At 38.4% G+C, this 13,621-nt stretch overlaps 1 protein-coding gene across 18 annotated transcripts in view; it reads right to left on the minus strand.

The window, feature by feature from the left end:
* Positions 1 to 13,621, minus strand: part of kcnma1a (potassium large conductance calcium-activated channel, subfamily M, alpha member 1a) — a 293,601-nt gene that overhangs the window by 121,771 nt on the left and 158,209 nt on the right. For all 18 annotated transcript variants that reach the window (XR_008648957.1, XM_033979262.2, XM_055227007.1 and 15 more), the window contains exon 5: positions 9,060 to 9,171. Coding sequence is in view for 17 of the 18 variants with exons in the window: in XM_033979262.2 (XP_033835153.1) it covers positions 9,060 to 9,171 (112 nt within the window). In the remaining variant the exon portion in view is untranslated. The remainder of the gene's footprint in view (positions 1 to 9,059; positions 9,172 to 13,621) is intronic.

Genomic DNA, 13,621 nt, shown 5'->3' on the forward strand with positions numbered 1-13,621 from the left:
AAAGCACTGACATAACAACTTGTATAAAAATGACACGGGCGACAGTAGCTTGGTGTTTGTCAACTGATCAGAAGTTTGGCGGTTTGAATCTCGACATAAACATCATTGGTCGAGCGATCAGATCCAGTGACGGAGAAGTTGGTGGTGCCACTCTAGCTCCCACAGATGAATGTTGGTGTTGTTTCCTTGGGCAAGACATTTAAGCCACCTCGCCCCCAGTGTCTGTGTACATTGGTGTATGAATCTGTGAGTGGTTCCTTGATGTAAAGTGCATTGAGTGCCTTGAAGGTGGAAAAGCGCTGTATAAAAATGTGACTATTTACCATCTACCACGTTTTCATCCAGTTTCCTTACAGCACGACTGAACACACTATGCAAACCCCGCCACGCAGCTCACACATATGACCTATTTGTGAATGGATGTCTCTGCCTACATAGAGTACGGTACATCCATGTGCACTGAGAGAAAATCCCTTTAACTCTGCACACGTGTCTTACAGCCAGATGCTCATTCAGAACAGACCCCCCCCCACACACACCACCAGTCCCACACCACCACCACAACCCCACCCACACACACACACAGACACACACATAGTCCTCCCCCATTCAAGCTGGCAGGATCTTGGCTAGTCCCTGTCTGTCACGTGGCCCAATACTGCATGAGGCTGGTGTGTTTTATCAATCAACGTCTGGGGATCTACACATGGGATAAAAGCGGCTTTGAACCCGCTCAGATTAGACTATTTGATGTTACACAAAGAACTAGTAGATGCCTATGTTATGGCTGTACTACTACTACTATAAAAGTTGTAAAAAGTATTTGGACATGTGCAATAACCTTACATAAGTACAGACAATATTGTGACTTAAAAATGTAACTGTGTAAATATGTAGTAGGTTTATGTAATGTGATTTTTAAAAACTTACATTTGACTTATTATTCCCTTTACTTAAATGGTTACATTTCAGATCTGAGCAGCTTTCGTCTCCACAGACATGAGTCTTATTTGGATTTCCTGGTGTTTCCATGTTGTTCCTTTGGCTATAATCCTCTACAGTATCACATAAAACATATCTATCTCTAGGAATTGACTCAATATCACAATTAGGATAAAACATGCTCCTTTTTTAGTAACAGAATGTAAATTTCAAATACAAAACAATAGTGTTTTCTTTATGTTACTATGAGCTCTTGTACTTGTACCTGTTCCAATAAAGCCTAAAATAACACTAAAACTGTGGAAACCTCAAATTTCTTGCTCAAATGGGTATTTAGTTTCAATATTGCTTTTAGTATATGATCTCTACACTTTTGTCAACCCTACAACACAAATGCATTTTTGGGTATGACTCAATGCTTAGAAAAACAATCTGCGTGTATGATTTTCTGTTATATACGGTGTGCACAAGGTGAAAGGGGAGACACGTGCCACTGAATGATCACAAACATACCCAGAGGACGTAACAAAAGGATGCCACAGCAACAGAGGAAGACCATATATGGTAAACGAATTCATGCCCGTGTCAGAAAGTGTAAGCCTCTTTCAGTGGGAAAACATGAGGATCAACGTGCACTACCTCAGCTCACCACTGGGGGGCAGCAGCAGTTTAGGATGGAGTTCAAGGGCCCCCATTCAACATTTAGAGAGCATGCAGCTGGCTAATGTTACTGTACTACTATTCATTACACGCTAAATATATCTGTTATCTTGTGATATACACGGACTGCAAAATAGAGGCTTAAGCTGTAATCCACATCACTGTGTTTGTTTTAGTGACAAATAAAGCACAATCATTTGGTATGAAAATAAAAAGTACATAGATTACAAGTGCAAAAATATATTTTAAACACGCTAAATAGTGTTGTCACGATACTAAAATTTCACCTGCTCAAACTGCTCAAATGAGTATCTGGTTTCTATACTAGTTTTAGCAGTGATTAGTGTCTGATTTTTGATCCTTTTGACATCCATAACGTTACAATTTACACTTAAACTTGCACAGTACCAGCTTTAATGATGGTAAACAGCCACTTAAGTATGTTTAAATGTAAGGACTGCAATAAAAAAGACCCACAAAAAGTTAAAAAGTGTATGTTTTTCAGTCAACTTATAATAGTTCCCAGGTCAAGATTATAATATTTCACTAATAAACTGTATAAACAAAAACAGACAGGTTAAAGTAGTACATTTACTGAGGTTACAAAACATGGCCACAATTGCATGACTAAACCCACTGCCCAGATAGTTCCAAGTCCCAATTAAAGCCAGTCTGAGGAAGCTGTCATTGTCCTTTTGGCAACTTTTTCATTTTACTCATTTAAAGGTCCTATATTACACAAAATGGACTCTTCTGACCTTTAAGCCGCGTGTTCTAATGCTGTTACCTCCTCAAAAACAGACCTGGAGTTGTGTTTTGTTTCATTCACACGTGTTTGAGTAACTTTATTATTAGTCTGTCTACACCTCCAAAGCTCAAAATGCTCTGTTCCACCTTGTGATGTCATGAAGTGGTAGTTTCCAAGTTAACAGCTACAATTTACCTTTAGTAACAGAGGTCTGAGAGAGGAACTCAGCCTAAATATGCAGGGTTTGTGTGTTAAACATGTGTAAATGGAACAAAACACAACTCCAGATATGTTTTTGATGAGGAAACATTATAACATAGATCAAAAATAGCGCAAAATGGGCCGTTTAACCTTTTCGTCATTGTTAATTATATGAACTGTCTTGCTGTACATAGTATTTTTCAGCTTAAATAAATATATCAATACCAAAGTTTGGATATTTTCAAAAGAGTGAACTCAACGAACCTCAAAAATGTTGTTTATCCCAAGCTAAGTAGTGTTACTAACTTCAGCACTTGCACAATAGACTCAAAAACAGCTCCAAATCTGTACCAAACCACAGACAGAGGCCTTGCACTAAAATTATAACCACAACTGAGATCGCTAAACAACTTCGGATCATCTCAAACATAATTCTATCCAACTGCACCAATCTTTGACTCTACTCTTCGTCCTGTATGTTTGGACTGGGTTCTCCTCATAAATAGTAGCTCTATAATAAGACAGGCCTATTTTAACTGACGGCCAGATGAAGGCGCTGGCATTTTTCAAACAGCCAAACGCTAATTCAACAAGGGCTCCTCTGGGACTGTGAGCGCACTAGTGTTGGAGTGGAGTCCTTTTTTTCCCAAGGAGGATCTCCGCTTGGCCTTTTACATTAGCCGCACATCTCTCCCCTGCTCTTAATCAGCGTCCCATTTGTAAAGGCAGTTGAAATGCACACGGCGTACGGGGAGGTGTCGTGGAGAGTAGTGGGTCTTACGCCGGCATGGAACCCGGGTCAGAACCTCTATTAGTGAACTTTATGTGGCCTGAGAACACCTGCGGTACTGCTGTAATTTTACACTGTGATATCGGGCCTGCAGACAATGGAAAGACTCAAATGTAGAAGAAATAGGTTCACGTTTAACTGGTCAAATGAGACTTTTACTCTACATTACAAAGACATCGTGGTGAGGAGCCGTATCCCGTCGACGCCGTTTCAGATGGGAGTGATTCACAGGTGGGTTAATCAATCAGAGACATGCATGGTCCACTTGGGTCAAAACAAACATGGTGGCTTATAAAGAAAAAAGAAAGGGGGAAAAAATAACAAAGGACCAGTAATGGAACGTAAGAAAGTAAAAGGAGTAGAGCACAAATTTTAGGTACTGTATTTTCCGGAGCATAAGTCGCACTGGAGTATAAGTCGAACCAGCCAAAAAATGCATAATTATGAAGAAAAAAACATATTTCACATATAAATCAGTCAGTATAAGTCGCACCCTCGGCCAAACTATGAAAAACAAGTGCAGCTTATAGTCCGGAAAATACGATATTTGGATACTTCATATATTTACTTCACTAAGTTTAATAAAAGATATGTATACTTTATGCTCCACTACATTTTGAACAGGATTGAAAAATAAAAGTATTCTTATTATTGTCTGAGACCTGCTGAAAAGGCTAAGGTTTATTTTTAACAGGCTCACAGTTTGAGCAAACAAAATATAAAAATAAAAAAATATCGATTCAATTGTTTCTGTTGAACAAAATTCAGCCCAAATATTTATCAAAGTCACTACATTTGAAGCTTTATAAGACTCAAAATCTGCGCACAATACTTTCACTTTTTACTCTTTATGTACACTTTTAATACTTTTACTTAAATAGATTTTTTCATGTGAAGCTTTTTCTTTTACTTGAGTATTTTCTGATCCAGTATCTGCACTTTTTATTTAAGTAAGTAACAAAATTGAGTAGTTCTTCCACCACTGACAAACAGCACAAGCACTAAACTCTGCTATTTGAGGTCAAAGAACATATCGATTTTGTTCTGAATGAGAATCCGAGGATACTTGAGAGGAGACGTCTTCTGTATTGGATCATTGTTGTCTCTATGGTCTGCATGAAATCAAAAACCACAGGCAAGATTCACCTTGAGTCACATCATTTTAACTATGACCGCCATTTTGAGGACCATTCAAACCATGCTGCTTAGGAATTGTTAAGGATTATGGCAACAATTCTACTTTTTCATCACTCTGAAACCCATGGATAGTTCTTAAGAAATTCTGAAGCACGATATAACGCTGAAGTAAATACGATAATATTGAAACTCATTTATGCCGCAGATTTAAACCACAAAAACTATTCTAAATCTGCAATATTGTTAAAAAGTCATGCGCTGCTATAAATAAACAACAGAACAAAACACTTTTGTACTCAGTTTGCATCTGTAATGAGTCACAGAAGTTATTAATTCAACCTTTTACAGCTTAAATCTCATCGTATAGCCAAAAAAATACCCCCAAATTTCCTAAAAGTGCAAAGAAAAAGTCCCCACGATGAATACTAACCACAAAAAATACTATTCCAGCTTTCATATACTGAACAATAAGTCCATATTGTGATTATCGTGAGCATGGCTGACCAAACTATAGACTTTACAACCACATTTACCAGTTATTTTATGAAACAGACCTAATATCAGGCATTTCTTTCGCTATAAAAATGTCCATAGAAGAACATTAACACAACATCAACAACACAACAGCTAAGCGTGCAGCGTTTTGCTAACTAAAGCACTAACGAAGCACTTATCTAAACAAAAGTAGTTCCGGTTATGGATTGATTATTGGAATAAGATGTGGGCTCCGGCTAGCTTAGTGGGAGTATATGACATTTCCATTGGGACCAGCAGGGTTACACAATATACACGCAAAGAGATTTATGTCAAACACGAGCAGATGATGCACGCCACAACTGCAGGGAGTGATATAGCGCCCATTTCCCTGTCATGATGCAGTTTTATATGTTCAAATCTCCATAAGAAAAGAGGATATACAGTAAGCTTGTGCCATATGTTTTGACAGGGCACGTCGTTACTCTGGTGTGAGCGTGGACAGTTTGGAGCGATGGGACAGGGTATTTGGAATCACAGCATTAGGGATGTTGGCGTTCATCAGTGTGGACAGTTTGGAGCGAGGGGACAGGGTATTTGGAATCACAGCATTAGGGATGTTGGCGTTCATCAGTTTTAGTATTAATAGTGAATGTATGGCACAAGAAGAACATTTTGCAAGTTTATCTGATGTGACCATTACCTGAATAATAATTTTAAAAATGGTTTTGTCATTTAACAGAAGTAAACAGTTCAGTACAGTATAACCAAAAAAAAAAAAAAAAAAAAAACAGGAAAAAAAAATGTAATTACGGGTGTTTTTGTTGCGCTAAAAATCTGTGACGAACATGCCTCCTTAACTTGACTTGTTTCGATTAGCATAAATTAGCATATTGTGCATCTCTATCATAGTCTGTATAAAGAAGTGGATTAAGTGAGTGTGACGTCACCCACAGCGTTTGGCTCTGGTCAAATAAAACTCATCGAGGCTAGAGCAGTGATAGTGGGCCAATCTGGGGCCAAGTTCCATGTCTGGAATTTTGACAGCGAGTGTAGAAGCAATCAAAGAGCCAATCTGGAATGAAGCTGTTGAAGGTAACGCTGTTTCCCGCCCACAACGCTAGTTTGGCAGGGAGCGGGCGCTTAGCAACGCTGTCAATCAAACCTGCAGCTAATGGCAGTGGGAGTGACCTTGGGGAAAGAACGCAGCTGATTTATTCATATCTTGATTTACAAACACAATAGCAAAATAAAAACACCAGGATCAGGTAGAGCGGGTTAATATGAACACTTTAAGACCAAAATGATGAGTCTGACAGCAGCAGTTACAGAGAGAGGGCACAGTTTTTTAATATAAAGTGAATTGGAGCCAGAGTCGATGGAGTAGGAAGTGCACCCATGTTCACTTCCTATTTGGAACGCGACGGCTAGCAGGTTAGCTATGTCCATTTATATAAACAGACTATGATCTTCATGGATCCAAAATATGGTTTGTACTTTCAATCTCCATGGACTACCGGGATGTAGAGTTGTTACACAGTGAGGCTTTAGGGAGCTTGTGGTGTTTTTATCAACCATGCAAAAAAAATTTAGATTATTATTATATTTTATTTATTATTATTATTGTATTTATTTATGCTGTATTTATTATTATTATTATTATTATTATTTTTATTTTTATTTTTATTTTTATTTTTATTTTTTATTTTTTATTTATTTATTTATTTATTTTACTTTTTTTTTTTTACCTTACTGGATCAATAACTGCAACATTTGTAAAAATAAATGAATAAAATAAAAAATAAAAATCCATTCTCTTCTCACAGATAAACTTTACATTTTATTGAATTTTTATCATTTCAAATCCTACCTACAAATCCAGCTCACGCACGGGCCTACACACAGCTGACATTTCAAAACAATAAAGCACTTTTTGATGCTTTTATCGTCTCGCAGCCCTGTCGCCTTTTCTTTTTCAACTTAATAAGTCTGGTCTCCATGTCTAACGCTGCACATATCAAATGATCACAAGTAATTATTCAGAGCAGAGTGTCAGGAGGCAGGAGACCAGACCACGTTTCACCGGCTTTCATCATCCCCAGTCAGGCTCTGCGTCGCTCTACGGAGGAGGAAGAGGAGGAGGAAGAGGAGGAGGAAGAGGAGGAGGAAGAGGAGGAACAGCGGGCTGCAGTTTACATCATCAAGAGAAACTAGCATGTTACCGATACTGCAAGTGTCAAGTACAAATATTGAGTTTGGGAAATTGATGGTTGCTGTGCACTACGTAAGCTCTAATCTGAGGAGTAATTTGACATCTCTGTTTTGTTTTTTTGGGGTTTTTTTATTTTATTTTGAGCACGATAGTACAAGATTCAACATTCAGATTTTATGAAATATATTTTTTGTATTTATTTTTAAACTATATAACTAAGTAGGGACTAATGGGCGCACAGTGAACTGAGGAGTCGCCCTTTAACCAGATGGTAACAGGTTCAAACCTTGCTCAAAGTGAATACTGTTAATATGTCAGGGCAAGACTCATTTTGCTCACTCCAATCACACGTGTAGTTACAAGGAAGGAAGGGAGGAAGGGCATCTGGAATAAAAATCCTGCCATATCACAGCAGGTAATCAGAAACACCAGAGTTATAATCAGGGCAGCGGCTTGTGATGTCACCAACTACTTGAAATTGACTGTTTTGACTCTGGTTTTGATCAGAAAGCTGCAAATTTACCTAGCTCCACTAAAATGGAAAAAAAGGACTAGGAACAGACAACGCTGTTAAAACACTACATACAGAGTTTTGTTCTGCTTTAAGGGAAAATACATTAATCAGATTTCTATTTTGTTCCTTTTAAACTGCAGTATTGATCTAAACAGGTCCATTAACTTCAACTTCAAAACTACAGAACTGATCGAACTTGAATGCAGGACCGTGCAGAATTACTCAAACTAATCAAAGTAAGTCCGTGGAAGCCAGTGGAAACACTTTTATGACACAGTTAAAAGCTCAACTCAAGCATGGCTATTTCACATAATATCTGTCCCTGTAGAACTTATTAAAAAAGTAATTTTGCTCTGTAGGCCAGTCACGAGCATTACTATATCGATTCATCATTAAATACATGACAGATGGATATTTTTGGGGGTCAGGATTGGGGTACTTTGTCTTTGCTCTTTACACTAGTGAAAACTTTTTGGTTATTTTTCTCTACTATGATAAGAATTGAGCTATGGAAGACTGACTTGGACTTATTCTAGACAAAAAATAACTACTTAAATGTTGGATTCTGTTATTTACGTACTGCAGCTCATCTTTTCCGTACAATATTATACATTTTTGGAGATAATTCTGCTTTATGGTTTGATTTCAATATCATCGTTTATCGTCTATATTTACTTCAGCCATATATCACACTCCACAATGTCGTACCAAGTTTCGCATAGTGTTTATTTTCTGTCCACTGAAAAACATATGTACCAAACCTTTCCTGTTGGTTCGTATATTGAGAGCCAGGATTAGTGATTTTACTTGTCAATAGAGCAGTTAAAGATAGCAGCACATTGACTGCCTGACAGGATAAATTTGCTTAGAAGCTTGTCTCGGACCAGATAGCACTTAGCGGCTAGCACGAGCTGAGCGGGGAGGCGCGCAGATGCTACCCGCGAGCATCAAGTTAGCTTTATATAGGCCTTTGTACTGCACTGACAAAAGTAGGTCATTATGTAACACAACTCGGGGTATTCTCCCTATTAGCTCATTCAAAAAGTGCTACTACGATAACTGTGGCTAGCAGGTGCAGCGTCTGAAAATGATCAATCAGTCTGGGCTTTCCATTCATATATATGCACATGCACACAGGAGCGCTAGCTAGCTCATGTAGCCTATATTTTGTGCTCAGTGCAACATCGGAGCAACTCAGTCCTGTCACTTCCAATGATGAGGGGAAGCTGAGTGTGGCCCCCAGCCATGAGGGGGCCTCAGAGACACAATCTAAATGAATGAGGAGACAGGGAGGAGGAGGAGAGAGATAAAAGACTGGCGGATGTGTAGACAGAGGGAGGGAGAAGGAGTGTAGGAAGAATCTGAAAGAGATGATGCTTACCGAGCCAGCTGCGGTTTAGGTAGACGGAGACGAACACGGGAGGGACAGTGAAGAAGTCCACCACGGAGTTGACCTCGAGCCAGAACCAGAGCTTGTCGTTGGCTGCTATAAACTGTGAAAACAAAGACCATTTTGCGTTAATGTTTAAATTATTTGGGGTGAAAGTGGTGCTGTCAGTTGAGGGTTTGCCCACCAACCAGAAGTTAACAAGTTTGAACCTCATCCAGACTGAAAAACTACTTTTAATCTTACCATGGAATTGTAATTACACCATTTTTTCTGATAATGAAATAAATTCTACTACATGCATATATGACACTAATTTGCTTATACATTAGTTGAAGGGCACCTGATCTAAAATGAGACAAAAGGTTCCAAAATTTTGAATGAAATTGTCTGTAATAATAGAAAGTGGCAATAAAATTGTATGTAAAAATATAATTGATCTGAATTACAGTTGTCGTTTTTGACCTAACCTGCTTGAAGTAGTCTGTAAGCATTGATACCTTGTTTATAGAGTATCTAGCTTCAATACTAGTTTTAGCATCTGGATAATTATTTGTGTTTGTATTTTCATGTAATTTTTTGACAACCCTAATTAAGATTAAATACATGCTATTGTGTTATTGAGGAAAATGCTGTCGTTTCAACATTTTATCCTCACTTTTGGCATTACAAACAAAGTGGACATTTGCTTAGTCGTTAGAATAGTTGGAGGTGTGAAGGGCTCTGGGTTATTTGACCGTTCATTCAGGACAGTTGGAAGGCTGTGATGGCTGATACCGCTGCATTCATCAGGACACAGTGGGTCTGGTGGGCGGCTGCAGTGGGCGCGAGCTTATGTGTAAGGAAAGGGCCTTTGTGCTGCTAAGTTGTGGTGACTCATCGCATTGTTATTCAAAACTACCGAGGATAGCATTTCATCAACTCAATCTTCACTTTGCATGTTTTTTTCTTCCTTTGCATAAAAATAATCTTCAAGATATTAAAGGGGCACTGTTTAACTTTTCTAGTGAAAAATCTGCTACCTGCTTGTCTCCATGGAGATTCCTTTGCCTGGAATGTTCAATATCACACTGGGGGTGTTCTACATGTATGTCTGTGGAGGAGTGTTCAGCAGTTGCTATGGCAACACAATGCACACATTAGCAAATATTCCTCTAGAAGGCTTTTACAGTTCTTTATGGTCAGATTGTGTTAAAAAACAAAGCCCAGATTAAAGTCTAACATGAGTAACAGCTTCAGACAGAGCAGTGCCTCCAGTTAGCATCACACCTCAGGGAATGTTGGTGACATCAGCTGCAAAGTTTGAAAAGAAGATTAAACTCGTCTATCTCAGTGTAGACAAGTATATGATGCTTTCAGGCCAAGTTACGGGTCAGATCTGTAGAAACACAACTCACTAAGATGGAGAGAGCAAGAAAGAGAGAGAGGGGGGGTTAGGGAGGAGAGCGAGGGTCATGGAGGAACAATGAGAGAAGGAAAGAGAGAGAGAGATCTGGAGTAACAACACAGCACTACGACAGAGGGAGAGAGGGAGAGAGAGTCATGTAGTAACAATGTGAGAGAGAAGGAGAGAGAGGGAGAGAGAGATTTGGAGTAACAACACAGCGCTAGAGGGAGAGGGAGAGAGTCAGTAACATTGCGTCACTATGACAGAGGGGGAGAAGGAGAGAGAATCATGGAGTAACAACGCAGTGTTGTGATAGAGGGAGATAAGAAGAGAAAAAGAGAGAGAGAGTCATGGAGTAACGCAGCATTATAACAGAGAGAGAGAAGGAGAGAAAGTGAAAGACAGAGAGGAAGGGAGAGTGAGGGCGAGATAGTCATGGAGTACCAACATAGCGCTATGACAGAGAGAAAGAGATAGAGCATGAGAGAGAGTGAGAGAGATGAAGAGAGCGTGAAGGAGAGGGGAAGGGAGAGTGAGGGAGAGAGAGTCATGGGCAAACAGCACTATGACAGAGACAGAGGGAGAAAGAACGAGAGAGAACGTGAGGAAGAGAGAGAGAGTCATGGAGTAACAACGCAGTGCTATGACAGAGAGAGAGAAGGAAAGAGAGACACATTCTCATCCAGGATTTTGAATTTTGATGTAGCTGGCTGTGAGCGTGTTTGCTTCACTTTGCAGAAGGATAATAAAACGCTAGACAATGTTTACATTTTGTTGAAGTGACATGAGCGGAGCCGAGTCGCTGCGTGTGGAGTCGTGAGCCACAGTAATGACAAAGTTAAGAGAGCACAGTCACGAGGAGTGTGCTGTGTGCCAGGACGCAATATAACTATGTTCAAAGAAGAAAGAATAGTTGCAAGGAGGTTAATATTGGATAAGTTTGGATAGGTTTGAGATCAAAACGTATGACAAATTATGAAGACAAATCCTCAAAGAATGTTTATTTATGTTTCTGACGGTTGAAGTGATAAGAGCGAGGTGGCAGCATGTGTCGTGAGCTACTGTAATGATTTTTACAGCACAAAGTGAAGCCGGGTATGATATTTTGTGTGGTTTTCAGCTTATATCCAAATTAGGGTTGTCAAAAATATAGAAAATTGGATATTAATCAATACTAAAACTAGTATCAAAACTAGAGCAGGTAAAAGTTCAGTTCGCAGGACAGAAAACCTTTCCTGAATAGATGTCTGTGTAATCCCTCAGCTGTCCAGGTCTGATCCATAGACAATCCTTTCTTGAAAAAAAATCACCCTTTTCCCATATATAACTTCACTCACAACCCAAAGCAAACAAAGGAAACAAAGAGAACAAGGTCAGTAGGCCCATTAAGAGCTTAATGATTATGCTAAGTAGGTCTCAGGCACAGTGCACACTTAGCTCAATAGACCTAGCCTACATACAGAAACTATAAACAATAGCTGTTTACAGTTTCAGTGTCGTTAGCTCCTCCCTTCAGACAGATATAAGTGTCCAGCTGTAATCTGACCACAACTGAAGAAGCGGCTTGAATGAGCAGCGAAACATCTTCACTCCCACTACTTTTTGTCCAGCTGACAGTTTTAACTTTGGCTTTTACTTTCCTGAATATAAAACACATACACTATATACACCACTGTGGAACATACCTGCACAACGGCAAGGTAATACAGACGGAAGTACTATAATTTAACATTGAAAATCACACTCTGTTGTCTAAAGAAAGAGAGTTTTTTATTATCATTGTGGTATTAGAATCAGTATTGAGTATCGAGTCTATTCCTTAATATCAAAATTGAGTTTAAAATTTTGTATTGGGACATTTTAAATTTTAAAGTGCACGTGACAGGTTAATATCATAATACATATTTTATTTTTTATTTTTTTTCTGGTGAAGGTTATACTTTTACTTCCTGCTTGGTCATGGACAGCAGATACAACATACATAGAAGTAATTCCAGTTGTGTTTCCTAGCAACCAAAAGTATGGAAGCCCGTTTCCGCCATGAAAAAAAAAATAAAAGCCCCACAGAAAGTCGAAATTACGAGTTTTAAACTCGTAATTATGAGTTTAAAACTCGTAATTATGAGTTTAAAACTCGTAATTATGAGTTTAAAACTCGTAATTATGAGTTTAAAACTCGTAATTATGAGTTTAAAACTCGTAATTACGAGTTTAAAACTCGTAATTTCGACTTTTAAAACTACTAATTATGAGTTTAAAACTCGTAATTAGGACTTTTAAAAGTATGAATTATGAGTTTATAACTCGTAATTTTGGGAATGTAACATTTACAAAAAGTGAACCTTATCAATTTTGATTAAATGAATTTGGTATTTTAATAATTTCCTCAATAAACCAGCGGGGTTGTGACCAGCTGGCACTCTGCTCAGACCAGGAAAACGAGCGCTCACAGACACAGAGCACAGCTCATGAGTGGTCAGAACAGCACTCAGGGCCCACTGATTTGTTCAAGACGCCAGAAACTTTACTGGAGCTTAATTTATTCATTTTTTAAAAGTATGTAGGTGATAAACATAACAGTCCTCCTCCTGTCTCCTCTGCTCTGTACACTCAGTTGCAGTGTGCTACAAGCTCAATTAAGACTTTAAAAGTTCTAATTACGAGTTTTAAACTCATAATTAGTAGTTTTAAAACTCATAATTACGAGTTTTAAACTCATAATTAGTAGTTTTAAAAGTCGAAATTACGAGTTTTAAACTCGTAATTACGAGTTTTAAACTCATAATTACGAGTTTTAAACTCATAATTACGAGTTTTAAACTCATAATTACGAGTTTTAAACTCGTAATTTCGACTTTCTGTGGGGCTTTTATTTTTTTTTTCATGGCGGAAACGGGCTTCCATACAAAAGCCCTAAAATACACAATAATAAAAATAAATGACAACACGTTTATTTTGTTTAATGTTTAATCTGTCACAAAGATGCGTTCCTTGCTTGTAAATTGTCACTGCATTTTGTGTCCAACTATGTAATAATTGGAGAAACATAAAAAGCTGTCATGTGCACATAGTGTCTGGAGGTGATACAGAATAATGTAAACTGGCCTGTAGCTACAACCCGACATGTTCACATACATGTTCTACTACATGCATCGCCTTATTACATGAA

The sequence above is a fragment of the Periophthalmus magnuspinnatus genome, chromosome 15 (genome assembly GCF_009829125.3).
Source record: "Periophthalmus magnuspinnatus isolate fPerMag1 chromosome 15, fPerMag1.2.pri, whole genome shotgun sequence".
Taxonomy (NCBI): domain Eukaryota; kingdom Metazoa; phylum Chordata; class Actinopteri; order Gobiiformes; family Gobiidae; genus Periophthalmus; species Periophthalmus magnuspinnatus.